Source organism: Mobula hypostoma, chromosome 4 (genome assembly GCF_963921235.1).
Source record: "Mobula hypostoma chromosome 4, sMobHyp1.1, whole genome shotgun sequence".
Taxonomy (NCBI): domain Eukaryota; kingdom Metazoa; phylum Chordata; class Chondrichthyes; order Myliobatiformes; family Myliobatidae; genus Mobula; species Mobula hypostoma.
The window spans coordinates 6,453,715-6,481,086 of record NC_086100.1 but is presented as its reverse complement, the minus strand read 5'-3'; the positions used below and the strand labels follow the sequence as shown (position 1 = coordinate 6,481,086).

At 43.8% G+C, this 27,372-nt stretch overlaps 1 protein-coding gene across 4 annotated transcripts in view; it reads left to right on the top strand.

The window, feature by feature from the left end:
* LOC134345104 (TRAF2 and NCK-interacting protein kinase-like) overlaps window positions 1–27,372 on the top strand; it is a 255,068-nt gene that overhangs the window by 102,483 nt on the left and 125,213 nt on the right. For all 4 annotated transcript variants that reach the window (XM_063045266.1, XM_063045265.1, XM_063045267.1 and 1 more), the window contains exon 3: window positions 16,489–16,545. In XM_063045266.1, coding sequence (XP_062901336.1) covers window positions 16,489–16,545 — 57 coding nt within the window. The remainder of the gene's footprint in view (window positions 1–16,488; window positions 16,546–27,372) is intronic.

Below are 27,372 nucleotides of genomic sequence, written 5' to 3'. Positions count from 1 at the left end.
TTCTTCATTTTTGGAATGTATCTGTCCTGCACCTTCCTCATTTTCCCCAGTAACTCACACCATTGCTGTTCTACTATCATCCCTACCAGCATCTCCTTCCAATTTACTTTGGCCAACTCTTCTCTCGTACCACTATAATTTCCTTTACTCCACTGAAATACTGCTACGTCAGACTTTACTTTCTCCCTATCAAATTTCAAGAGAAACTCAATCATATTGTGATCACTGCCTCTTGGTGGATCTTTTACCTAAAGCTCCCTAATCACCTCTGGTTCATTACATAACATCCAATCCAGTATCGCTGATCCCCGAGTAGGCTCAATGACAAACTGCTCTAAAAAGCCATCTCATAGGCAGGGCTGGATGAAGCTAGTGCGGGGCCTGTAGCATACGTTATAAAGGGGCTCTAAATTTTAAAAATGCACGTAAGTATTATAACATGAATTATTGACTTGCATTGTAAAGTAATTCCATTTTTTCATTTGCTATACAGCCAGATAATACGACAAATGTCTGACACTTCAGTAATAGTATTACTTTCATGTAAGTATCAATTTCAAATGTCAAAAGTAACAAAACTACAATTTAGAAGTTAGATTTTCTAGATTTAGCATGAGCAAATTTGTTGATGATACTGGAAATGTCTATTTCACGCAGAAGTTCATGTTCAATGCTCATTAGAGTGAGATTGTTCAATCTGTTTTGACCCATGGTGCTCCTTAGTTCATTTTTAATTCTTTTCAGTTTTGAAAATGAGGAATCATGAACTGGGTCACATAAAACTGTTGAGTCGCACATCCCTTGTCGCAGGCTCACCGCGGCACCGCTGGAGGGTGCACCGTAACCGCGCACGTTGCCGCGGCTTGGGAGCATGGGAGATAGCACAAAGGTCACCATGACACAACAAGGAGCCAACACCCGCCTGCACACACGTACTTTACCATGCAGCATGCAGCTCCCCCCACATGAAAACAGCAACGTTGCCAGATCCTCGTTGTTGTGGTGTAGCTGAAATCACACAGCGTTGCATCACCGGTAGGTGCAAGGCAATTTCCTTATTCGATAAAACTAGGTTACAACAGGCAGAGACTCCTGGCAGAACAGGTCTAACTGCCCTGTGATTGTGGCTCAATATTTATTTGCTAAACACAAAGGACAGTTCATAGTTACAAGTGTAGACAATTCTTTGAAGCTTTCACATTTTTTGATTAAATTCATTCTACCAGCGCCAGTATGTCTAAACTGGCATTCATGGCCTTTAGGAATGCACGTTAAAATCCATAATACATTATTTGGTATGTTACGTGCTAACATAGAAGAGAATTCATATTCAAATAGCATAGATATGGTGTCTTCGCAATTACCCGTAAACTTAGCATTCTTGTCTCGGAGGTGCCAGAGATGCATTGTTACAAATGAAACTGGGTTCACAGCTTTTAGGAAATACATCGTTATGAACTCAATCCACAGTACTTTGTCAAAGAACAGAAAACTGATGGCTGAAGTCATTTATTTAAGTGTAAATGAATCGTCTACCCAAAACTCACTCTAACAGTCGTGAGAATATGGTGAGATGCCAATTTCACCAGACTGCAGCTTGCTAGCATTTAGTGTGGGCGGGGCCCTCGAAAATACAGGGCCGGTGGCATATGCTACTTTTGCTACTAGGTTAATCCGGCTCTGCTCATAGGCCTTCAACAAGCTGACTCTCCTGAGATCCATTACTGACCTGATTTTCCCAATCGACCTGCATGTTGGAATCTGTCACACGTTTCCACTTTTTTGATGCCATTCTTAACCAGTAGAGCCGTGTCACTGCCTTATCCACCTTATTTCTTATACTCCGTACACTGAGATATAACACTTTGAGTACTGCATTGCTACCCTTTACGATTCCACATCCCTAATGCACTGATACTCACCCTGCAGGCTGCAATTATGTCCTATCATCAGCCTGCCCTTCCAGACAGTCTGGCTGCATGCTATCTTTGCTTTTTTACCATCTATCCTGTCTTGATTCCCATCACCCCCTGCCAAATTAGTTTAAACCCTCCCCAACAGCTCTAACAAACCTGCCCACGAGAATATTGGTCCCCCTTGGGTTCAGGTGCAACCTGTCGCTTTTGTACAGGTCATACCTCCCTCAGAGAGATCCCAATGATCCAAGAACCTGAAACCCTGCCTCCTGCACCAGGTTCTCAGCCACATCTTTATCTGATAAATCATCCTGTTTCTACCCTCACTCGCGCATGGCACAGGCAGCAATCCAGAAATTACTACCCTGGAGGTCCTGCTCCTTCGCTTTTTGCCTGGTTCTCTAAATTCTCTCTTCAAGACCTCATTTCTTTTCCTTCCTATGTCATTGGTACCATTGCACTGTCATTGTACTTTGATAATACATTTTCTTTTGAACTTTGAACTACTTTGTGCCTTTCTGCAGCAAAATCCAAATTACGTTTCATTGTGTTTATTGTCAGAGACTTGTACGAAATGAAATTTCTTCAAGTCCTGATGAGGGGTCTCACCCTGAAACGTCGCCTGTTCATTCTTTTCCTTTTTTTTCTTTCTTTTTCAATATTTTTATTGATTTGTTACATAAAAAATACACAGTACAGTAGGATATGTAATATATATCGATTACAATATATTGAAATTGCAAATATAGTCTCATTACCCCATATCTGTGTACATTAAATTTAAACATAACATTGAAAAGAGATTTTATTATACAAAAAAAAATCAAAACCCACTACCAGAAAAAGAAACAGCTGTTTGGATAGAAAAAAGAAAAGGAAAAAATCCTTCTCATATAATAAAACATTTTGTTTGTGCTTAATAGCAAATCATAGATTTTGAAAATAATTCAAAAAAAGGTCCCCACAATGTTAAAAAATCCTGTCTAGGTTCAGAAATTGAACAGTGAATCTTCTCTAAATTTAAGCATGGCAAAACATCATGTAACCAATGAGTATGAGTAGGTGAAGTGGCTTCCTTCCATTTAAACAACAATGCCCTCCTGGCTGTAAGAGAAATAAAGGCCAAAATATGCAGATCATGTGTCTCCAAAATAATATCATCTCCTCCAACAATACCAAATAAGGTAGTCAAAGGATTAGGTTTAAAATTTACTTTAAAAAGCACCGAAAAAGTTTGGAATACTTCCTTCCAATGTTTTTCAAGACTTGGACAAGTCCAAAACATATCAATTAGTGAAGCTTCTCCATTGTTACATCTGTCACAATAGGGAGATATATCCGAACAAAAACGAGACAGCTTATCTTTAGTCATGTAGGCCCTATGAACCACTTTAAATTGAAGAAGGGAATGACGGGCACATAACGATGAGGTATTAACCAATTTAAAAATTTCATTCCAAGTATCCTCAAAAATTGGAATCTGTAGATCTTGTTCCCAGAGTTTTTAAATTTTGTCTAAAGGAGTATTTCTCATTCCCAACAATGTACCATAGATATAAAATATAGATCCATTATGGAAGAGTTTCAAATTAAAAATTGTATCAAGTAAACTCCTATATGGACTTTTAGGAAATGTATGTACTTGAGAATGCACAAAGTCTCCAATTTGTAGATATCGAAAAATGTGGGTTTTGGGTAGGCTATACTTAGCTGACAATTGTTCAAATGAAGAGAGACTATCTCCAACAGACAAATCCTAAAAAACATTTAATACCCAATCTATTCCACTCTTTAAAAACTACATCAGTCATAGAAGGTATAAAAAAAAGTTAGAAAAAATGGGACTTGAAAGTGTAAAACTCAATAAACCAAAATATTTTCTAAGTTGTACCCAAATCCTCAAAGTGTGTTTAACTACAAAATTATCATTTAAATTACTTAAAGATAAAGGAATTGAGGATCCAAGAAGAGAAATGATAGAAAATTTATTACAGAATTAGCTTCTAAAGAAACCCAGACCGACAGACCTCTCGATTAATATAATATGACCAAAATGTAAGATTCCGTATGTTGACTGCCCCGTAATAAAACCTAAAATTGGGTAAGGCTAAAACTCCATTCTTTTAAGCTTTTTAAAGATGAACTTTATTTAATCGAGAAATTTTATTTTTCCATATATACGAAGATATAATAGAATCCAGAGAATCAAAAAAGGATTTAGGAATAAAAACAGGTACAGCCTGAAATAAATATAAAAATTTAGGCAAAATATTCATTTTAATAGAATTAATTCGGCCAATCAACAATAAAGAGAGGGGTTACCAATTTGATAGTGCCTTCTTAACATAATTCAGAAGTGTAAAAAAATTTTCTTTAAAAGGAATTTATAATTCCTAGTAATTGTTACACCCAAACAAGTAAATTGATTTCTTACAATTTTTAAAGAGGTTAGTATTAACTAATACCAAATTATTCAAAGGAAAAAGTTCACTCTTATGAAAGTTAAATTCATATCCTTAAAAACTGACTAAAGCAGGAGAGTAAAGAAAGTACGGAAGGTAACGCAGACTCCACATTAGAAATGTAGAGCAAAAGGTCATCAGCATAAAGCGACACTTTGTGAGTCATTTCCATAGTTACTGCCTGACCTGCTGAGTTCCCCCAGTATTTTGTGTATGTTGTTCTAGATTTCCAGCAGCTGCAGAATCTCATATTTAGAAGTGGAGAGGAAGGGAGAAGGTGCCAGAATAAGAGACCTGATAAAAGGTCTCTGCCTGAAATGTCAACTGTTTATTCCGCTCCACAGATGCTGCCTGCCCTGCTGAGTTCCTCCAGCATTTTGTGTGTATTATTCTGGATTTTCAGCATCTGGAGAGTCTCGTGTGTTTATGCAGTGAAATTTGTTCTTCTGTGGCAGTAGTACATTGGGGGCATTTAACAAACTTAGACAGGCACATGGATGACAGAACAATGGAAGCTATGTGGGAGGGAAGGGTTAGGTTTTTCTTAGAATATGTTGGCACAACATTGTAGGCTGAAGGGCCTGGAAACTTCTGTGTTTGAAAGGCATGAAATTACTGTAAATTACAAAACAAGTACTGCAAAATTTTTGACTATGTTAGAATTTGTCAGATTGGAGGCTGATGACTAGTGGTGTGCCTCAGGGATCTGTACTGGGTCCAATATTATTTGTCATATACATTAATGATCTGGATGATGGGGTGGTAAATTGGATGACTAAGTATGCAGATGATACTAAGATAGGTGGAGTTGTGGATAATGAAGTAGGTTTTCAAAACTTGCGGAGAGATTTAGGCCAGTTAGAAGAGTGGGCTGAAAGATGGCAGATGGAGTTTAATGCTTATAAATATGAGGTGCTACATTTTGGTAGGACTAATCAAAATAGGACATTCATGGTAAATGGTAGGGCATTGAAGAATGCAGTAGAACAGAGGGATCTAGGAATCATGGTGCATAGTTCCTTGAAGGTGGAATCTCATGTGGATAGGGTACTGAAGAAAGCTTTTGATATGCTGGCCGTTATAAATCAGAGCACTGAGTATAGGAGTTGAGATGTAATGTTGAAATTGTACAAGGCATTGGTGAGGCCAAATTTGGTGTATTGTGTACAGGTGTGGTCACTGAATTATAGGAAAGATGTCAACAAAATAAAGAGAGTACAAAGAAGATTTTCAAGAATGTTACCTGGGTTTCATCACCTGAGTTACAGAGAAAGGTTGAACAAGTTGGGTCTTTATTCTCTGGAATGTAGAAGGTTGAGGGGGGACTTGATAGAGGTATTTAAAATTATGAGGAGGATAGATAGAGTTGACGTGGATAGGCTTTTTTCCATTGAGAGTGGGGGAGATTCAAACAAGAGGACATGAGTTAGGAGTTAGGGGGCAAAAGTTTAGGGGTAACATGAGGAGGAACTTCTTTACTCAGAGAGTGGTAGCTGTGTGGAACGAGCTTCCAGCAGGAGTGGTTGAGGCAGGTTCGATGTTGTCATTTAAAGTTAAATTGGACAGCTATATGGACAGGAAAGGAATGGATGGTTATGGGCTGAGTGCAGGTCGGTGGGACTAGGTGAGAGTAAGAGTTCTGCACGGACTAGAGGGGCTGAGATGGCCTGTTTCTGTGCTGTAATGGTTATATGGTTAGAAGGTCAGAACTGCACTGTGGCCTGAAGGGCCTCTAATGTTCTATGTTCTTTGTTGTATGTTCGAAAACGAGGAACCCAGTGCTACTGTTCATGGGTTCATAGACTGTTTAGAAAGCTGATGCTGGAGGTGAAGAAGCTGTCCTAAAGCACTGAGTGTGGTTCTTCAGGCTGCTGTACCTCCCCCGCACCCCCCCCACCCCCGCGATGGTGGTAATAACAAGGGGGCATGTCCAGATGCTGAGGGTCCTTAGTGATGAATGCCACCTTGCTTTCTTTATGTATCTGTTGACTGATTGATTGATTGATTGATTGAAATACAGTGTGGAACCGGCCCTTCAGGCCTTCTGAGCCACACTACCCAGCAAGCACCAATTTAATCCAAGCCTGATCACAAGACAACGTACAACGATCAGTTACCCTGCAACGGGGATATTGTTGGACTATGGGAGGAAGCCAGAACACCCAGAGGAAACCCACACCTTCACAGGGAGAATGTACAAACTGCTTAAAAGCAGCAGCAACAATTGAGCACAGTCGCATGTGCTGTAAAGTGTTGTGCTAACCACCAGCTACCGTGCCTCCCTGAAGCACTGCCTCTTGATGATGGCCTCGATGGTGGGGAGGCCAGAGTCCACGATGAAGCTGGCCGAGTTTGCAACTTTCTGCAGCTTTTTCCGATCCTGTGCAGTGCATGCTGCGCATCCTCCATACCAGACAGAATGCTCTTCGCAGTACATCTTGTCATACCCAAACCATTTCACACTGCAAACGAAGCACAGTTACTGGTGTGCCCCCTTCATGACTGGGTTCAGGACAGATCCTCTGAGACGTTAATGCTCAAGAAATTGAAAGTGCACACCCTTTCCACTGCTGTCCCCACAGTAAGGCTGGTGTGTGTTCCCCCGACTGCCCCCTCCTGAAACCTGCGATTAACATGAGACTCCACGCAGACGACAGAGGTCAGAATTGAACCGAGACACTGTGAGGTGGTGGTGCTACTAGCTACACCTCTGTGTGTCTCCCTTGTGGGCTGGTCTCTGGCTGAAAGGGTTTGGTGATGGGAGAAGTGTATTAGCCCAGGTTGGGTCTCCAGTGACTCACTACCTTATGATGAGGTGAGAGAAGACCACAAGACATAGGAGCACAATTAGGTCATACGGCCAATCGAACTTGCTCCAGTATTCCATCATGGCTGATTTATTATTCTTCTCAACCGCATCCACCTGCCTTCTCCCTTTCATGCCTTGACTACTCAAGAAATGATCAGTCTCCACTTCAACTATCAGACATCCCACCCTGCAAGAACTAATTTCAGGGAGGTAGCACCATCAATTTGCGGGAGACTTCCGGGAGAGGTGGGATATCTGCAATAGAGTAGCTCCTTAGCAGCCAGCCAGCTAGTTTAAATAACGTTAGCTATGCTAATGAACGAATGACACCTGTTAAACTCACCTCAACATGTCTTTTACAGTCTTAACCCACCACGGGCAATAGAAAACTCACTGTTGCAAACAGTGCAGCGAGCAACACTGTCATTATTTTTTACCCCAATTAAGCAGGGGTACACTTTAGTGTAGTCTGCGGTGAAGTACGTTTTATATTTTTTTTGGAACACTCTACAATGGTGCGCTCTCTCTCTCTCTCTGTGGTCGCTCACGCTTTCTCAAGCGCGCTCGCTCGCTCTCGCTTCTGGCTTGCTTTCTCTCTCTCTCGCGTGCTCTTGCTTGCTTTCTCTCGCTCTGTCACGCGTGCGCTCTCTCGTGGTCGCTCTTGCGCTCTCTCTCTCTTGCTTTCTCTCGCGCGCTCTCAAAAAAATTGATTTCCGTGATATTGTATATAATTTGCGGGCATCAGGAAGCCACTATTAATACACGGGAGACTCCCAGAACTTCCGGGAGAGGTGGGATGTCTGAAGTACACTCAATGACTTGACCTCCACAGCCATCTGTGGCAATGAATTCCACACATTCACCACCCCCTGGCTAAAGAAATTCCTCCTCATCTCCCTCCGTTCTAAATCGATGTCCCTCTCATCCTGGACTGCCCCACAATAGGAAACATCCTCTCCACGTCCACTCCATCTAGGCCTTTCAATATACAAAAGGTTTCAATGAGATTCCACCACCCCACCCCCACATTCTTCTAAACTCCAGCAAATACAAGCCCAGAGCCATTAAATGCTCCTCATACATTAACCCTTTCTTTCCTGGAGTCATTCTTGTAAACCTCCTCTGGACCCTGTCCAATGTCGGCACATCCTTTCTTTCACAAGGGGCCCACAACTGTAGTGCAGTCTGACCTCTGCCTTATCAAGCCTGAGCATTACATCCTTACTTTTATCTTCTTGGATTCCTCCTTTTGATCAAGAGGTTGAGCCGTGGAGGGGTGTTGACAGATGGATTGATGGTCACTGACACTTCCTGCGGCCGGAATCACTGTTCGGACACCTCGTGCTGAGCTGGCTACTTCGAGCGTTTTCAGGAAAGATGCCTTCACATTCTGAGCTGCTGCTGGTACATCTCTTGTGCTCTTGACTTGATTCAAAGTTCAAAGTACATTCATTATTTAAGTATGTAGGCATTAGACAAGCTTGAGATTCGTCTCCTTACAGGCAGCCACAAAGCAGCCCTAAGCAACCCGTTACAGAATAGAAGACCATCAAACACCCAATGTGCAGAGAAAAAAAGCAAGCAATAAAAGTAAGCGATAGCAATCAGAACTGAAGTTTTACAAAGTGAATCCACAGAACCGAAGCAGGCCACGGCCTCAGTTCAGAACCGAACAAGGCATCACTGCAGATGGACCAGGCCACAGCCTCAGTTCAGAACCGAACAAGGCATCACTGCAGATGTAGTAGGCCACGACCTCAGTTCAGAACCGAATGGAGTAAACATCGCAGAACAATGCGCAGAGCCGATCAGATCAGTCCTGTCACTTGCCTGTGGTCCCAACACCCAGACTTTTTCAGTCTGGCCCTGGCCCTTAAATTGTCCAAACATCAGGTCGTTCTTTGATCTCAGACCACTCTGGGGACTGGATCCCGCTGTCAAGATTTGGAATATACCTAGCCTTTCTAATTGAGCCCAGTGCTTAAGTCGGTCAAACCTCGGGTCTTTTTTCTCTCTTGGGGGTATCTCAAGTCAGCTTCACCTCAGCTCGCCCTGACTCTGCCTCGGTCCCACATGACCTTCACTCTGCCTGGTGTCTGCTCTTCACGACTCTGCCTCGACTCTCCATTGATTGCGGTGATCGATATTAATAAAGTATTTAGTTGTTTACTTTGTTTTGCTTGCTGCTGAAAAGCAGTGAGTGGGCTTCGCCAGTACCATCTTATACTGAAAGTTCGGTGTTGGCACATGAATGAAAGATCAAGGAGCAGGATATGGGAGGGGAGGATTAAGTTGATGGAGGAGTGGGTTAAAAGGGCAGCACAACATCATGGGCAGAAGGGCCTGCACTGTCCAATGTTCTACGTGCCTGGATTAGAGACTTTGTCTAATACAGTGAGCGAGTTACGGCATTTCTCTTTGGAGCGAAGGAGGATGAGAGGTGACTTGACAGAGATGATCATCACAGATCAAGTGAACAGGCAGAGACTTTTTCCCCAGCGTGTAAATAGTTAATACAACGGGCACAGTTTTAAGCTGATTGGAGGAAAGTAAAGAGGGTTGTCAGAGGTAGTAATTTTTACACAGGGAGTGGTGGGTGCATGGAACATACAGCCAGGGGTAGTGGTAGTGGAAGATGCATTAGGGACCTCTGCCTAAAAGATCCTTGTAATCTTTGACTTGGAAATCTTGTACATCTTACTTTTAACGTAACTTACAACATAGAACATAGAATAGTACAGCACAGTACAGGCCCTTCGGCCCACAATGTTGTGATGACCCTCAAACCCTGCCTCCCATATAAGCCCCCACCTTAGATTCCTCCATATACCTGTCTAGTAGTCTCTTAAACTTCACTAGTGTATCTGCCTCCATCACTGACTCAGGCAGTGCATTCCACGCACCAACCACTCTCTGAGTAAAAAAACCTTACCCTAATATCCCCCTTGAACTTCCCACCCCTTACCTTAAAGCCATGTCCTCTTGTATTGAGCAGTGGTGCCCTGGGGAAGAGGCGTTGGCTATCCACTCTATCTATTCCTCTTATTATCTTGTATACCTCTATCATGTCTCCTCTCATCCTCCTCCTCTCCAAAGAGTAAAGCCCTAGCTCCCTTAATCTCTGATCATAATGCATACTCTCTAAACCAGGCAGCATCCTGGTAAATCTCCTCTGTACCCTTTCCAATGCTTCCACATCCTTCCTATAGTGAGGTGACCAGAACTGGACACAGTACTCCAAGTGTGGCCTAATCAGAGTTTTATAGAGCTGCATCATTACATCGCGACTCTTAAACTCTATCCCTCGACTTATGAAAGCTAACACCCCATAAGCTTTCCTAACTACCCTATCCACCTGTGAGGCAACTTTCAGGGATCTGTGGACATGTACCCTGAGATCCCTCTGCTCCTCCACACTACCAAGTATCCTGCCATTTACTTTGTACTCTGCCTTGGAGTTTGTCCTTCCAAAGTGTACCACCTCACACTTCTCCGGGTTGAACTCCATCTGCCACTTCTCAGCCCACTTCTGCATCCTATCAATGTCTCTCTGCAATCTTTGACAATCCTCTACACTATCTACAAAACCACCAACCTTTGTGTTGTCTGCAAACTTGCCAACCCACCCTTCTACCCCCACATCCAGGTCGTTAATAAAAATCACGAAAAGTAGAGGTCCCAGAACAGATCCTTGTGGGACACCAGTAGTCACAATCCTCCAATCTGAATGTACTCCCTCCACCACCACCCTCTGCCTTCTGCAGGCAAGCCAATTCTGAATCCACCTGGCCAAACTTCCCTGGATCCCATGCCTTCTAACTTTCTGAATAAGCCTACCGTGTGGAACCTTGTCAAATGCTTTACTAAAATTCATGTAAATCACATCCACTGCACTACCCTCATCTATTTGCCTGGTTACCTCCTCAAAGAACTCTATCAGGCTTGTTAGACACGATCTGCCCTTCACAAAGCCATGCTGACTGTCCCTGATCAGACCATGATTCTCTAAATGCCTATATATCCTATCTCTAAGAATCTTTTCCAACAGCTTTCCCACCACAGACGTAAGGCTCACTGGTCTATAATTACCCGGACTATCCCTACTACCTTTTTTGAACAAGGGAACAACATTCGCCTCCCTCCAATCCTCCGGTACCATTCCCGTAGACAACGAGGACATAAAGATCCTAGCCAGAGGCTCAGCAATCTCTTCTCTTGCCTCGTGGAGCAGCCTGGGGAATATTCCGTCAGGACCCGGGGACTTATCTGTCCTAATGTATTTTAACAACTCCAACACCTCCTCTCCCTTAATATCAACATGCTTCAGAACATCAACCTCACTCATATTGTCCTCACCATCATCAAGTTCCCTCTCATTGGTGAATACCGAAGAGAAGTATTCACTGAGGACCTCGCTCACTTCCACAGCCTCCAGGCACATCTTCCCACCTTTATCTCTGATCGGTCCTACCTTCACTCCTGTCAACCTTTTTTTCTTCACATAATTGAAGAATGCCTTGGGGTTTTCCTTTACCCTACTCACCAAGGCCTTCTCATGCCCCCTTCTTGCTCTTCTCTGTCCCTTTTTAAGCTCCTTTCTTGCTTCCCTATATTCCTCGATAGATAGACCCATCTGATCCTTGCTTCCTAAACCTCATGTATGCTGCCTTCTTCCACCTGACTAGATTTTCCACCTCACTTGTCACCCATGGTTCCTTCACTCTACCATTCTTTATCTTCCTCACTGGGACAAATTTATCCCTAACATCCAGCAAGAGATCTCTAAACATCGACCACATGTCCATAGTACATTTCACTGCAAAAACATCATCCCAATTCACACCTGCAAGTTCTAGCCTTACAGCCTCATAATTTGCCTTTCCCCAATTAAAAATTTTCCTGTTCTCTTTGATTCTATCCTTTTCCATGATAATTATAAAGGCCAGGGAGCAGTGGTCACTGTCCCCCAGATACTCACCCACTGAGAGATCTGTGACCTGACCCGGTTCATTACCTAGTACTAGATCTAGTATGGCATTCCCCCTGGTCGGCCTGTCCACATACTGTGACAGGAATCCGTCCTGGGCACACTTAACAAATTCTGCCCCATCTAAACCCTTGGAACTAATCAGGTGCCAATCAATATTAGGGAAGTTAAAGTCACCCATGATAACAACCCTGTTATTTTTGCACCTTTCCAAAATCTGCCTCCCAATCTGCTCCTCTGTATCTCTGCTGCTACCAGGGGGCCTGTAGAATACCCCCAGTAGAGTAACTGCTCCCTTCCTGTTCCTGACTTCCACCCATGTTGACTCAAAGGAGGATCCTGCTACATTACCCCACCCTTTCTGTAGCTGTAATAGTATCCCTGACCAGTAATGCCACCTCTGCTCCCCTTTTTCCGCCCTCTCTATCCCTGCCCTGGTGCCAGCCAAGTCTCTGTAATGGCCACTACATCATAATTCCATGTATGTATCCAAGCTCTCAGTTCATCACCTTTGTTCCTGATGCTTCTTGCATTGAGGTACTTATTTTTTATTCTTAAGCCATAAGACACAGGAGCAGAATTAGGCCATTCAGCCCATCGAGTCTGCTCTGCCATTCCATCATGGCTGATCCCGGATCCCACTCAACCCCATACACCTGCCTTCTTGCCATATCCTTTGATGCCCTGACCGATCAAGTTCTTTTTTTCTCTTGTAATATTAGTACATCTGTGCACCTGTAATGCTAATGTGTTGCTGTAACTTCCTCTGGGGCCAATGAGGTATCTACCTATCTACATTGCTTAAAAAAGTATTCACCACCCCTCCCACCCCACCCAAACTTTTGGATGTGTTCATGTTTTATTGTTTTACAACATTGCATCATAGTGGATTTAATTTGGCTTTTTTTGACACTGATCAACAGACTCTTTTGAGTCACAGTGAAACAAATTTCTACAAATTGGTCTAAACTTATTATAGAAACATAGAAAACATAGAAACATAGAAAATAGGTGCAGGAGTAGGCCATTCGGCCCTTCGAGCCTGCACCGCCATTTATTATGATCATGGCTGATCATCCAACTCAGAACCCAGCCTTCCCTCCATACCCGCTGACCCCTGTAGCCACAAGGGCCATATCTAACTTCCTTTTAAACATAGCTAATGAACTGGCCTCAACAGTTTGCTGTGGCAGAGAATTCCACAGATTCACCACTCTCTGTGTGAAGAAGTTTTTCCTAACCTCGGTCCTAAAAGGCTTCCCCTCTATCCTCAAACTGTGACCCCTCGTTCTAGACCTCCCCAACATCGGGAACAATCTTCCCGCATCTAGCCTGTCCAATCCCTTTAGGATCTTATACGTTTCAATCAGATCCCCCCTCAATCTTCTAAATTCCAACGAGTACAAGCCCAGTTCATCCAGTCTTTCTTCATATGAAGGACCTGCCATCCCAGGAATCAATCTGGTGAACCTTCTTTGTACTCCCTCTATGGCAAAGATGTCTTTCCTCAGATTAGGGGACCAAAACTGCACACAATACTCCAGGTGTGGTCTCACCAAGGCCTTGTACAACTGCAGTAGTACCTCCCTGCTCCTGTACTCGAATCCTCTCGCTATAAATGCCAGCATACCGTTCGCCTTTTTCACCGCCTGCTGTACCTGCATGCCCACTTTCAATGACTGGTGTATAATGACACCCAGGTCTCATTGCACCTCCCCTTTTCCTAATCGGCCACCATTCAGATAATAATCTGTTTTCCTATTTTTGCCACCAAAGTGGATAACTTCACATTTATCCACATTAAATTGCATCTGCCATGAGTTTGCCCACTCACCCAACCTATCCAAGTCACCCTGCATCCTCTTAGCATCCTCCTCACTGCTAACACTGCCACCCAGCTTCGTGTCATCCGCAAACTTGGAGATGCTGCATTTAATTCCCTCATCCAAGTCATTAATATATATTGTAAACAACTGGGGTCCCAGCACTGAGCCTTGCGGTACCCCACTAGTCACCGCCTGCCATTCTGAAAAGGTCCCGTTTATTCCCACTCTTTGCTTCCTGTCTGCTAACCAATTCTCCACCCACACCAATACCTTACTATAAACACAAGATAACTTATTGCATAATTACTCACCCCTTTCAAGTCAGTATTTAGTAGATGCACCTTTGACAGCAATTACAGCCTTGAGTCTGTGTGGATAGGCCTCAATCAGCTTTGCACATCTGGACAATGCAATTTTTCCCCATTCTTCTTTACAAAACTGCTCAAGCTCTGTCAGATTGCACTGGGATCATGAGTGAACAGCCCTTTTCATGTCCAGCCACAAATTGTCAACTGGACTCTGATTAAGCCACTCCATGACAATAACTTTGTTGTTTTTAAGCCATTCCTGTGTAGCTTTGGCTTTATGTTTGGAGTCATCGTCTTGCTGGAAAACAAATCTTCTCCCAAGTCACAGTTCTCTTGCAGACTGCATCAGGTTTTCCTCCAGGATTTCCCTGTATTTTGCTGCATTCATTTTACCCTCTACCTTCACAAGCCTTCCAGGGCCTGCTGCAGTGAAGCTTCACAGTAGGGATGGTGTGTTTTTGATAATGTGTGATGTTTGGCTTATGCCAAATATAGCTTTAGTCTGATGGCCAAAAAACTTAATTTTGTTTACATCAGACCATAGAACCTTCTTCCAGCTGACGTCAGAGTCTCCCACATGCCTTCTGGCAAACTCTAGCCGAGATTTCATGTGAGTTTTTTTCTGCAGTGGATTTCTCTTTGCCACTCTCCCATAAAGCTGTGACTAGGGAAGCACCTGGGCAACAGTTGTTCTATGTGCAGTCTCTCCCATCTCAGCCACTGAAGCTTGTAACTCCTCCAGAGCTGTCATAGGTCTCTTGGTGGCCTCCCTCACTCGTCCCCTTCTTGCACGGTCACTCAGTTTTTGAGGACGGCCTGCTCTAGGCAGATTTACAGCTGTGCCATATTCTTTCCATTTCTTGATGATTGACTTAACTGTACTCCAAGGGATATTCAGTGACTTGGAAATTTTCTTGTATCCATCTCCTGACTTGTGCTTTTCAATAACCTTTTTGTGGAGTTGCTTGGAATATTCTTTTGTCTTCATGGTGTAGTTTTTGCCAGGATACTGACTTGTCAGCAGTTGGTCCTTCCAGACCCACGAGTATTTTTACTACAATTAATTAAAACACCTTGACTGCAGACAGGTCTCCAAATACAGATCTCCATTTAATATTGGTCTTCTAAAATCAATTGGCTGCACCTGTGAAGATTTGGTGTGTCATATTAAAGGGGGTGAATACTTATGCAATCAATTACTTTGTGTTCTATATTCATTATTAATTTAGATCATTCAGTAGAAATTTGTTTTCACTTTGACATGGAAGATTTTTTTCTGCTGATCAGTGTAAAAAAATCAAAAAATCCACTGTGATTCAATGTTGTAAAACAATAAAACATGAAAACTTCCAAATGTGGAAATACTTTTTATAGGTACTGTATGAGAGAGAAAAGAAGGTAAGTGGAAAGGAAAAGTTAGATTGGACTTAGAGAGGTCTAAAATATTGGCACAAAATTGTAGGCTATGTTCTGTCCTCTCCCTCCCTTATTCTTTGTTGCTGTCTCCTCTCCTCTCTCCTTCTCCTCCTCTTTCCTCACTACTGTTACAGAAAAAAGGTTCACATGTTATAGATCAAACATCAGAATGGGGAAATATTTCGATCTAAGTGACTTTTACTGTGGAATGAATGTTGGTGCCAGATGGGGTGGTTTGAGTATCTCAGAAACTGCTGATCTCCTGGGGTTTTCACACATAGTGGTCTCCAGAGTTTACAGAGAGTGGTTTGACAAACAAACAAAAAAATCCAGTCAGTGGCTGTCAGCGGGTGAAAACACATTTTTGATGAGAGAGGTTACAGGAGAATGGTCAGACTGGTTCAAGGTGACAGAGTGGAGTGCAGAGCATCTCTGAACGTACAGCACGTCGAACCTTGAAGGGGATGGGTTATAGCAGAAAACCAGAGAGGTTTTCACGCCTGAGTGGGATTTGATGAGCTGGAAGGGGAACTGATTCCTTTTCTATGTATCCAGAGGTTGGAAGTGGTACGGTGACCATCCCACGGAGACTGGAGATGGTAGATTGACCATCCCACGGAGGTTGGAGATGGTAGAGTGACCATCCCACGGCAGCCTGCACTCTGGATTGTCTGATGGAAGCTTGTTACTGTGGGACGTGGAAATGGGGACTCCACCTCTCAATGATTCCTGTCTGACATTCATTTAATTTGTTTCCTCTGCAGGGTCGACATGTCAAAACCGGTCAGCTGGCAGCAATCAAGGTCATGGATGTCACTGGGGTAAGATGCTGCAGGAAGATCTGTGGTGCATCGATCTGTCGCTCTATACAGTGCTGCTGTGGACAGCTCTCAAACCGTGGGAACGGGTTTGTCACTGTAAAACATGGGTACAGTACTGGTGGGGATGGGTCTGTCACTGTATATCACTGGGGTACGGTACCGGTGGGAACCAGTGTGCCAGAGCTGACAGTGGGGCTGGGGTGAAAATAAATGATGTTAAAAGTTCAAGCAAATCCACTAATAATAAGGTTGTGAGTGGTGGTAAAAATCTACTGAGGTGTATATATTTCAATGCTAGGAGTATTGCGGGGAAGGCGGATGAGTTGAGAGCGTGGATTGACAAGTGGAATGATGACCTTATAGCAATTAGTGAAACTTGGCTACAGGAGGGGCAGGACTGGCAGCTTAATATTCCAGGGATCCGATGTTTCAGATGTGATCGAGGCAGAGGAATGAAAGGTGGGGGAGTAGCGTTGCTTGTTAGGGAAAATATTACAGCAGCGCTCAGGCAGGACAGATTAGAGGGCTGGTCTACTGAGTCCTTATGGGTGGAGCTGAGAAACAGGAAAGGTATGGCCACATTAGTGGGATTGTATTACAGACCACCCAATAGTCAACAAGAATTGGAAGAGCAAATCTGCAGAGAGATAGCAGGCAACTGCAGGAAACATAAAGTTGTGGTGGTAGGGGATTTTAATTTTCCATATATTGATTGGGACTCCCATACTGTTAGGGGTCTAGATGGTTTAGAGTTTGTAAAATGTGTTCAGGAAAGTTTTCTAAATCAATATATAGAGGGACCAACTAGAGGGGATGCAATATTGGATCTCCTGTTAGGAAACGAGTTAGGACAAGTGACAGAAGTCTGTGTAGGGGAGCATTTTGGTTCCAGTGATCATAAGACCATTAGTTTCAACTTGATCATGGACAAGGATAGATCTGGTCCTAGGGTTGAGGTTCTTAACTGGAAGAAGGCCAAATTTGAAGAAGTGAGAAAGGATCTAAAAAGCGTGGATTGGGACAGGTTGTTCTCTGGCAAGGATGTGATCGGTAGGCGGGAAGCCTTCAAAGGAAAAATTTTGAGAGTGCAGAATTTGTATGTTCCTGTCAGGATTAAAGGCAAAGTAAATAGGAATAAGGAACCTAGGTTCTCAAGGGATATTGCAACTCTGATGATAAAGAAGAAGAGGGACATGTATAGGAATGACATGTATAGGAAGCAGGGAGTAAATAAGGTGCTTGAGGAGTATAAGAAGCGCAAGAAAATACTTAAGAAAGAAATCAGGAGGGCTAAAAGAAGACATGAGGTTGCCTTGGCAGTCAAAGTGAAGATAATCCAAAGAGCTTTTACAGGTATATTAAGAGCAAAAGGATTGTAAGAGATAAAATTGGTCCTCTTGAAGATCAGAGTGGTCGGCTATGTGCACAACCAAAGGAAATGGGGGAGATCTTAAATAGGTTTTTTGCGTCTGTATTTACTAAGGAAACTGGCATGAAGTCTATGGAATTAAGGGAAACAAGTAGTGAGATCATGGAAACTGTACAGATTGAAAAGGAGGAGGTCCTTGCTGTCTTGAGGAAAATTAAAGTAGATAAATCCCCGGGACCTGACAGGGTGTTCCCTCGGACCTTGAAGGAGACTAGTGTTGAAATTGCAGGGGCCCTGGCAGAAATATTTAAAATGTCGCTGTCTACAGGTGAGGTGAGGATTGGAGAGTGGCTCATGTTGTTCCGTTGTTTAAAAAAGGATCAAAAAGTAATCTGGGAAATTATAGGCCAGTAAATTTAACATCGGTAGTAGGTAAGTTATTGGAGGGAGTACTAAGAGACAGAATCTACAAGCATTTGGATAGACAGGGACTTATTAGGGAGAGTCAACATGGCTTTGTGCGTGGTAGGTCATGTTTGACCAATCTATTGGAGTTTTTCGAGGAGGTTACCAGGAAAGTGGATGAAGGGAAGGCAGTGGATATTGTCTACATGGACTTAAGTAAGGCGTTTGACAAGGTCCCGCATGGGAGGTTAGTTAGGAAAATTCAGTCGCTAGGTATACATGGAGAGGTGGTAAATTGGATTAGACATTGGCTCAATGGAAGAAGCCAAAGAGTGGTAGTAGAGAATTACTTCTCCAAGTGGAGGCCTGTGACTAGTGGTGTGCCACAGGGATCAGTGCTGGGTCCATTGTTATTTGTCATCTATATCAATGATCTGGATGATAATGTGGTAAATTGAATCAGCAAGTTTGCTGATGATACAAAGATTGGAGTTGTAGTAGACAGTGAGGAGCCTGCAGAGGGACTTGGACCAGCTAGAAAAATGGGCTGAAAAAATGGCAGATGGAGTTTAATACTGACAAATGTGAGGTATTGCACATTGGAAGGACAAACCAATGTAGAACATACAGGGTTAATGATAAGGCACTGAGGAGTGCAGTGGAACAGAGGGATCTGGGAATACAGATACAAAATTCCCTAAAAGTGGCGTCACAGGTAGATAGGGTCGTAAAGAGAGCTTTTGGTACATTGGCCTTTATTAATCAAAGTATTGAGTATAAGAGCTGGAATGTTATGATGAGGTTGTATAAGGCATTGGTGAGGCCAAATCTGGAGTATTATGTTCAGTTTTGGTCACCAAATTACAGGAAGGATATTAATAAGGTTGAAAGAGTGCAGAGAAGGTTTACAAGGATGTTGCCGGGACTTGAGAAACTCAGTTACAGAGAAAGGTTGAATAGGTTAGGACTTTATTCCCTGGAGCATAGAAGAATGAGGGAAGATTTGATAGAGGTATATAAAATTATGGGTATAGATAGAGTGAATGCAAGCAGGCTTTTTCTACTGAGGCAAGGGGAGAAAAAAACCAGAGGACATGGGTTAAGGGTGAGGGGGGAAAAGTTTAAAGGGAACATTAGCGGGGGCTTCTTCACACAGAGAGTGGTGGGAGTATGGAATGAGCTGCCAAACGAGGTGGTAAATGCGGGTTCTTTTTTAACATTTAAGAATAAATTGGACAGGTACATGGATGAGAGGTGTATGGAGGGATATGGTCCGTGTGCAGGTCAGTGGGACTAGGCAGAAAATGGTTCAGCACAGCCAAGAAGGGCCAAAAGGCCTGTTTCTGTGCTGTAGTTTCTATGGTTTCTATGGTTACTGTATAACACCGGGGTACAGTACCGGTGGGTATGGGTCTGTCACTGTATAACACCATGGTACGGTATGGGTGGGGATGGGTCTGTCACTGTATATCACGGGTACAGTACCGGTGGGGATGGGTCTGTCACTGTGTAACACTGGGGTACGGTACCGGTGGGGATGGGTCTGTCACTGTATAACGCCGGGTTACGGTACTGGTGGGGACGGGTCTGTCACTGTATAACACCGGGGTACGGTACCGGTGGGGGTGGGTCTGTCGCTGTGTAACACCGGGGTACAGTACCAGTGGGGGCGGGTCTGTCACTGTATTACACTGGGGTACAGTACCGGTGGGGACAGGTCTGTCACTGTGTAACACTGGGGTACGGTAGTGGTGGGGACGGGTCTGTCACTGTGTAACACCGGGGTACGGTACCGGTGGGGACGGGTCTGTCACTGTATTACACCGGGGTACAGTACCGGTGGGGACAGGTCTGTCACTGTGTAACACTGGGGTACAGTAAGGGTGGGGACGGTCTGTCACTGTCACCCCATTAACCTGCAGTCTCCCCATAACCTTTGATGCCTCGACAAATCAAGTCTATCACCATTCGCTTTAAATATACTCAATGACTAGGCAGGACTGGAATATAAAATCAAGGATGTAATGCTGAGGCTTTATAAGGCATTGGTCAGACTGCGCTTTGAAAATCGTGAGCAGTTTTGGATCCCTGCTTTCAGGCATGAGCAGGTATGAGGAGCATTTGACAGCTCTGGGCCTGTACTTGCTGGTTCCGGAGAGTGAGAGGGGATCTCCTGGAAACGTATTGGATATTGAAAGGCCTAGATGGAGTTGATGTGGAGAAGATGTTTCCTGTGGTGAGGACATTGGACCAGCGAGCACAGCCTCAGAACAGCGAGCCATCCGTTTAGAACAGAGATGAGGAGAAATTTCTTTAACCGGGGATGGTGAATCTGTGGAACTCCTTGCCACAGACGGCTGCGGTGGCCAAGTCATTGGGTTTCTTTAAAGGAGAGGTTTACAAGTTCTTAATTAGTCAGGGCATTAAAGGTTACAGGAGAATGGGGTTGAGAGGGAAAGTGAATCAGTTAAGATGGAACGGCAGAGCAGACTCAATGGGCTGAATGGCCTAATTCTGCTCTGAGGTCTTATTACCTTATTGCCGCCACAGCTATCTGTGGTATGTGGACTTGCATTTCCATAGAACCTTTCATCAGTTGCCCAGAGGTGCCAAATGTTTCACATTGGCCATTGGTGAAACATGGGGGAAAAGGGCAAGGAAGGCACAGCAATTTCCCACAAGTGAGGACGATATTCTTTTTAACATTTTATTTCAAGATTTTATTTGCTAATGCTATTGAGGACAGTTTAAACTAGATTTGCAGGGGGGCCGGAACTGAAGTGAAGAGGCAGAGGACGGGGTGGTTGGCACACAAATAGAGACAGCTTGCAGGGAGTTTGTGAGGAAGGATGAGCAGATGATAAGCAAAGATGCACTCAGCCAGCTGGTTTGAGATGTGTCTATTTTAATGCAATGAGCATCATAAACAAGGCGGATGAACTTAGAGCGTGGATCAATACGTGGAACTGTGACATTGTGGCTATTACACAGACTTGGATGTCTCGGGCAGGAATGGCTGCTGAGTGTGACGGGCTTTAGATGTTTCAAAAAGGACAGGGAGGGAGGCAAAAGAGGTGGAGAACTGGCATTGCTAATCAGGGATAGCGTCACGGCTGCAGAAGAGGAAGTCATGGAGGGATTGTCTACCGAGTCATTGTGGGTGGAAGTCAGAAACAGGAAGGGGCAATAATTCTACAGGGTGTTTTTTATAGACATCCCCAATAATAACAGAGACATCGAGGAGCAGATAGGGAGGCAGATTCTGGAACGGAGCAATAATCATAAGGTTGTTGTGATGGGAGATTTTAACATTCCTCATATTGACTGGCATCTCCTTAGAGCAAGGGGTTTAGATGGGCTGGAGTTTGTTAGGTGTGTTCAGGAAGGTTTCCTGACGCAATATGTAGATAAGCCTACGGGAGGAGAGGTTATACTTGATCTGGTATTGGGAAATGAACCTGGTCATGTGTCAGATCTCTCGGTGGGAGAGCATTTTGGAGGTGGTGATCACAACTCTATCTCCTTCACCATAGCGCTGGAGAGGGATAGGAGCAGACAATTTGGGAAAACGTTTAATTGGGGGAGGCGTAAATATGGTGCTATTGGGCAGGAACTTGGGAACATAAATTGGGAGCAGATGTTCTCAGGGAAATGCATGGCAGAAATATAACAAATGTTCAGGGAACATTTGCATGACATTCAGCATAGGTGTGTTCCATTGAGGCAGGGGAAGGATGGTAGGGTAAAAGAACCATGGTGTACAAAGGATGTAGAAAATCTAGTTAAGAAGAAAAGAAAATCTTACAAAAGATCCAAGAAACTAGGTACTGTTGAAGCTCTCAGAAATTACAAGGGTGCCAGGAAGGAGCTGAAGAATGAAATTAGGAGAGCCAGAAGAAGCCATGAGAAGGCCTTGGTGAGCAGGATTAAGGAAAACCCCAAGGCATTCTACAAGTATGTGAAGAGCAAGAGGATGAGCCGTGTGAGAATAGGACCAATCAGGTGCGATAGTAGAAACATGTATGGAGTCAGAGGAGGTAGCGGAGGTACTTAATGAATACTTTGTTTCAGTATTCACCAGGGAAAAGGACCTTGGCAATTGTGGGGATGACTTACAACAGACTAAAACGCTTGAGTGTACAGACATTAAGAAAGAGGATGTGCTGGAGCTTTTGAAAGGTATTAAGTTAGATAAGTCGCCGGGACCAGACAAGTGTACCGCAGGCTACTGTGGGAAGCGAGGAAGATTGCTGAGCCTATGGCGATGATCTTTGCATCATCAACAGGGACAGGAGAAGTACCAGAGGATTGGAAGGTTGCAAATCTTGTTCCTTTCTTCAAGAAAGAGAGTAGAGATAACCAAGGAAATCATAGACCAGTGAGTCTTGCTTCACTAATGGGCAAATTGTTGGAGAAGATTCTGAGAGGCAAGGTTTATGAGCATTTGGAGAGACAAACCTGATTGAATTCTCTGAGGATGTAACAAAACACATTGATGAAGGTACAGCAGTGGATGTAGTGTTTATGGATGTCAGTAAGGCATTTGATAAGGTTCCCCATGCAAGGCTCATTCAGAAAGTAATAAGGCATGGGATCCAAGGAGGCCTTGCTTTGTGGATCCAGAACTGGGTTGTCCACAGAAGGCAAAGGGTGGTTGTAGATGGTTTGTATTCTGCACGGAGGTCGGTGACCAGTGGTGTTCTGCAGGGATCTGGTCTGGACCCCTCCTCTTTGTGATTTTTATAAATGCCCTGGATGAGGAAGTAGAAGTGTGGGTTAGTAAGTTTTCTAATGACACAAAAGTTTGGGTGTCGTGAATAGTTTGGAGGGCTGTCAGAGGTTACAGCGGGGCATCAATAGGATGCAGAACTGGGCTGAGAAGTGGCAGATGGCGTTCAGTCCAGCTAAGTGTGAAGTGGTTCATTTTGGTATGTCAAATTTGAAGACAGAATATAGTATTAATGGTAAGATCCTGGGCAGTGTGGTGGATCAGAGAGATCATGGGGTCCGTGTCTATAGGACACTCAAAGCTGCTGTGCAGACTCACAGTGTTGTAAAGAAGGTGTGCGGTGCGTTGGCCTTCATCAACCACGGATTGAGTTCAAGAGCCATAAGGCAATATTACAGTTATATAGGACCTTAGTTAGACCCCACGGAGTACTGTGTTCAGTTCTGGTCACCTCACTACAGGAAAGATGTAGATACTATAGAGAGAATGCAGAAGAGATTTATAAGGATGTTGCCTGGATTGGAGGATGTAATTTATAAGAATAGGTTGAGTGAACTTGGCCTTTTCTCCTTGGAGTGACAGAGGATGAGAGGTGACCTGATAGAGGTGTATAAGATGATGAGGGGCTTTGATCGTGTGGATCGCCAGAGGCTTTTTCCCAGGGCTGAAATGGCTAACACGGGGGGTGGGGGGGGTATTGTTTTAAGGTGCTTGGAAGCAGGTACAAGGGGGATGTCAGAGGTAAGTTTTTCACACAGAAAGTGGTGAGTACGTGGAACTCACTAGCAGTGAAAGTGGTAGAGATGGATACAATAGACTATTAGATAGGTACATGGAGCTTAAAGGAGTAGAGGGCTGTACGCTAAGGAAATTCTAGGTAGTTTCTAGAGTAGGTAACGTGGTCAGCACAACATTGTGGGCTGAGGGGCCTGTAATGTGCTGTAGATTTCTATGTTTCTTTACAGTACAGTATAACAGGCCCTTCACACCCAATGAATCTGCAGCGACCAAACACACCCATATTACCTCTGGTTAGAGTAAGCCCCTTCCATCATGACCCTCTGCCTACTGTGGCCAAGCCAGCTTTGAATCTAATCTATTGAGGGGAATAAACAACCGACATTTTGGCCCAAGATTCTTCGTGACTTCTTACAGCATTTTATTTGGAAATACCGCACAGTAACAGGCCCTCGTGGTCCAATGAGCCCATGTCGCCCAATTACACCCGTCTGATCAATTACACCCGTCTGATCAATTACACACATTTGATCAATTACACCCCTTTGATCAATTACACCTGTGTGATTGATTACACCCATGTGACTAATTAATCTATTTATTGCATATGTTTGGAATGTGGGAGGAAATGCGGGGAGAATGTATAAACTCCTTACAGACGGTGATGGGAGTTGAACCTGGGTTGCTGGAGCTGTAATAGTGTTATGCTAACTGCTACACTACCGACATCTTGTACACATGCAACATAGCATCGCAACTTCTGTAATACTTTTGACTGATGAAGGGCAGTGTGCTAAATTCCTCCTTCTCCACCCTGCCTACCATAACTGCACTTTGAGAGGACCATGCACTTGTACTCATTTCTTCCGTTCTACAAAACTCCCCAGTCCCTGTGAAAGTTCTGACCCCGTTTGCCCTCCCGAATTTCAGCACCTTGCGCGTCTACATGACGATGCACTTACTTTGCCCACTTACCCACCCAATCAAAAACTCCTGATAACCCTCTTTACTCTCAACACCATCTATCTGAGTGTCATCTTTAACAAACTTTGTAACCATCAAACTTTGAGCACCTGGAGTAAAAGAGATAATTCAAGTTCAAGTTTATTGTCATTCAACCGCACACATGTACACCACCAAACAAAACAATGTTCCTTTGGACCAAGGTGCACAACACAGTACATGATGGTATAACTGATACACTTAATACATCAAGTAGATAGATAGATATACTTTATTGATCCCGAGGGAAATTGGGTTTCGTTACAGCCGCACTAACCAAGAATAGAGCGTAATTATAGCAATACAAAAACCACAAACAATCAAACAACAAAATGCAAACTATGCCAGATGGAAAATAAGTCCAGGACTAGTCTATTGGCTCAGGGTGTCTGACCCTCCACGGGAGGAGCTGCAAGTTCGATGGCCACAGGCAGGAACGACCTCCCGTGCCGCCCAGTGTTGTATCTCGGTGGAATATGGCCACAATCCAACAGTAAAAAGTTCAATATCCGGACTACAAACACATTCCTCGATCGTAATATGACCCGGATTGCACCATCTGTTGTTAACCAAAACAGTAAGCCCCCAACTCCTTTACGCTTACCGCTCTCAGTGCACTTCCGGTCAGCCTGAACGTTCTGGAAGCTGTCCATGGAGAAGGTTTGATTGGGTATATCCTCGTGCAGCCTCGTTCCAGTGAAACACATAACATTGCACTTCCGGAATGTTCTCTGACGCCTGGCTAGCGCCGTGAACTCGTCCATTTTATTACCCACCGAACTCCTCTTCTCCATAAGTCTCTGTTGTCTCGACCCGGTCCTCTTTCCTCGACTTTGTGATCCCCCTCTGCATCCTTTGTGTGTTTTCCTCCAGATTTCAGCAGGGGTGTCCGCCGCTCTGCTCGCTAAACCGGCCGGCATAAGTGCAATCAGCTGGTCCCTGGAATACACAATGCGACCATCCTGCTGCCTCGCTAATGAGACGTGTCCGAATGTAACTATTTCCAGCGCTAAAAACCCAAATAAAACTCTCTCTACCAGCATGTTAGAGAGGGTGCAGCTTCGACGTGTTACCATAAAAAAAAATACACAAAAAATAACGTAAGTTAAAAGTAAGAATACTGATCGGAACGGCTGTAACAGGCTGCATGCACGACTGGCGCATACGCACAAGCAATGTTACCAAGATTCAAGATTGTTTAACAGCACTTACTGCTCACAAGTGTAAAGGCGAACAAAATAATTGTTACTCCGGTTCCAGTGCAGCACAAAAAAACTGCAGAAATAAAGAAACAGTAAATAAACAAAAACACTATAAATGCAGGAAACACAAATGAATTGCAATACAATAGCTTGTATACATTGATTGTATGTCCATAAAGATGCAGTAGGCACAGGAGTGTCTGTGTAGAAGGTAACTCTGGCAGGAAATGATAAATTAGTGGCGGTTGGGGGTGTAAATAAATTAACAAATGATAAAATATATTCCAGAAGATTGACATTTAACCTAAGGTGCATTTATTTCACAAGTCAAAAAGCAAACAGTGTAACGCTATTGGCGCTTCATATGAGATGAGACCTGGGTGGTGGCAGGGAGGTTAGTAGTCTCACAGCCTGGAGGAAGAAGCTGTTTCCCACCCTAAGTCCTCAACTTAATCCTACCATACTGCCTGCCTGATGGTAGAGACTAAGAGACTGTGGGATGATAGGAGGGACACAGGAGGCCACAAGGAGGACCTGATGGAGACAAAGGAGTTGGTGGGGACAGGGGTAAGGTGAGACCTTGCCAGGAATTGGGAAGAGGTTGGTGAGGCCAAATATTGAAACATAGACCAGTACAGCACAGGCCCTTCGCCCTGCAGATACCGTCTACTCAGAATATGGAGCATTTTGTGCAGTTCTGCTCACAAAGATTTACAAAGATGTTGCCACGACTTGAGGACTTGCGTAATAGGGTTTTTTATTGATTCTATTGTGTTTCTTTGTACCTACTGTGAATGCCTGCAAGAAAATGCATCTCGCAGTAGTGTATGGTGACATATACTGTTAATACGTTGATAATAAATTTACTTTGGACTTTAAACCTCTCTATCAGAGAGATATCAATAAACTTGAAAGAAAGAGTACAGAAAAATTTACTAGAATGTGTCTGGGATTCAGGACGTGAGTTACTGGGAAAAGTTGAACTAGGCAGAAAAATAGTTTAGCATGGATTAGACAGGCTGAAGGTCCGGTTTCTGTGCTGTAGACTGTCGCTCTGTGACTCTGGGGCGTTGGAGATTGAGGAGAGATTTGATAAAATGATGAGGGGTATAGACAGGGTAAATACAAGCAGGCTTTTTCTACTAGGTTGGGTGACACAAGAACTAGAGGTCATGGGTTAAGGGTGAAAGGTGAGATTTTTAAGGGGAACCTGGGGAGGGGAATTTCTTCCCTCAGTGCCCGGTGAGAATGTGGAACGAGCTGCTGGTGAAAGTGGTGGATGTGGGGTTGATTTCATAATTTGAGAGAAGTTTGGATAGACATATGGAGGGGAGAGGCAGTGAGGGGTATGGTCCAGGTGCAGGTCAATAAGACTAGGCAGA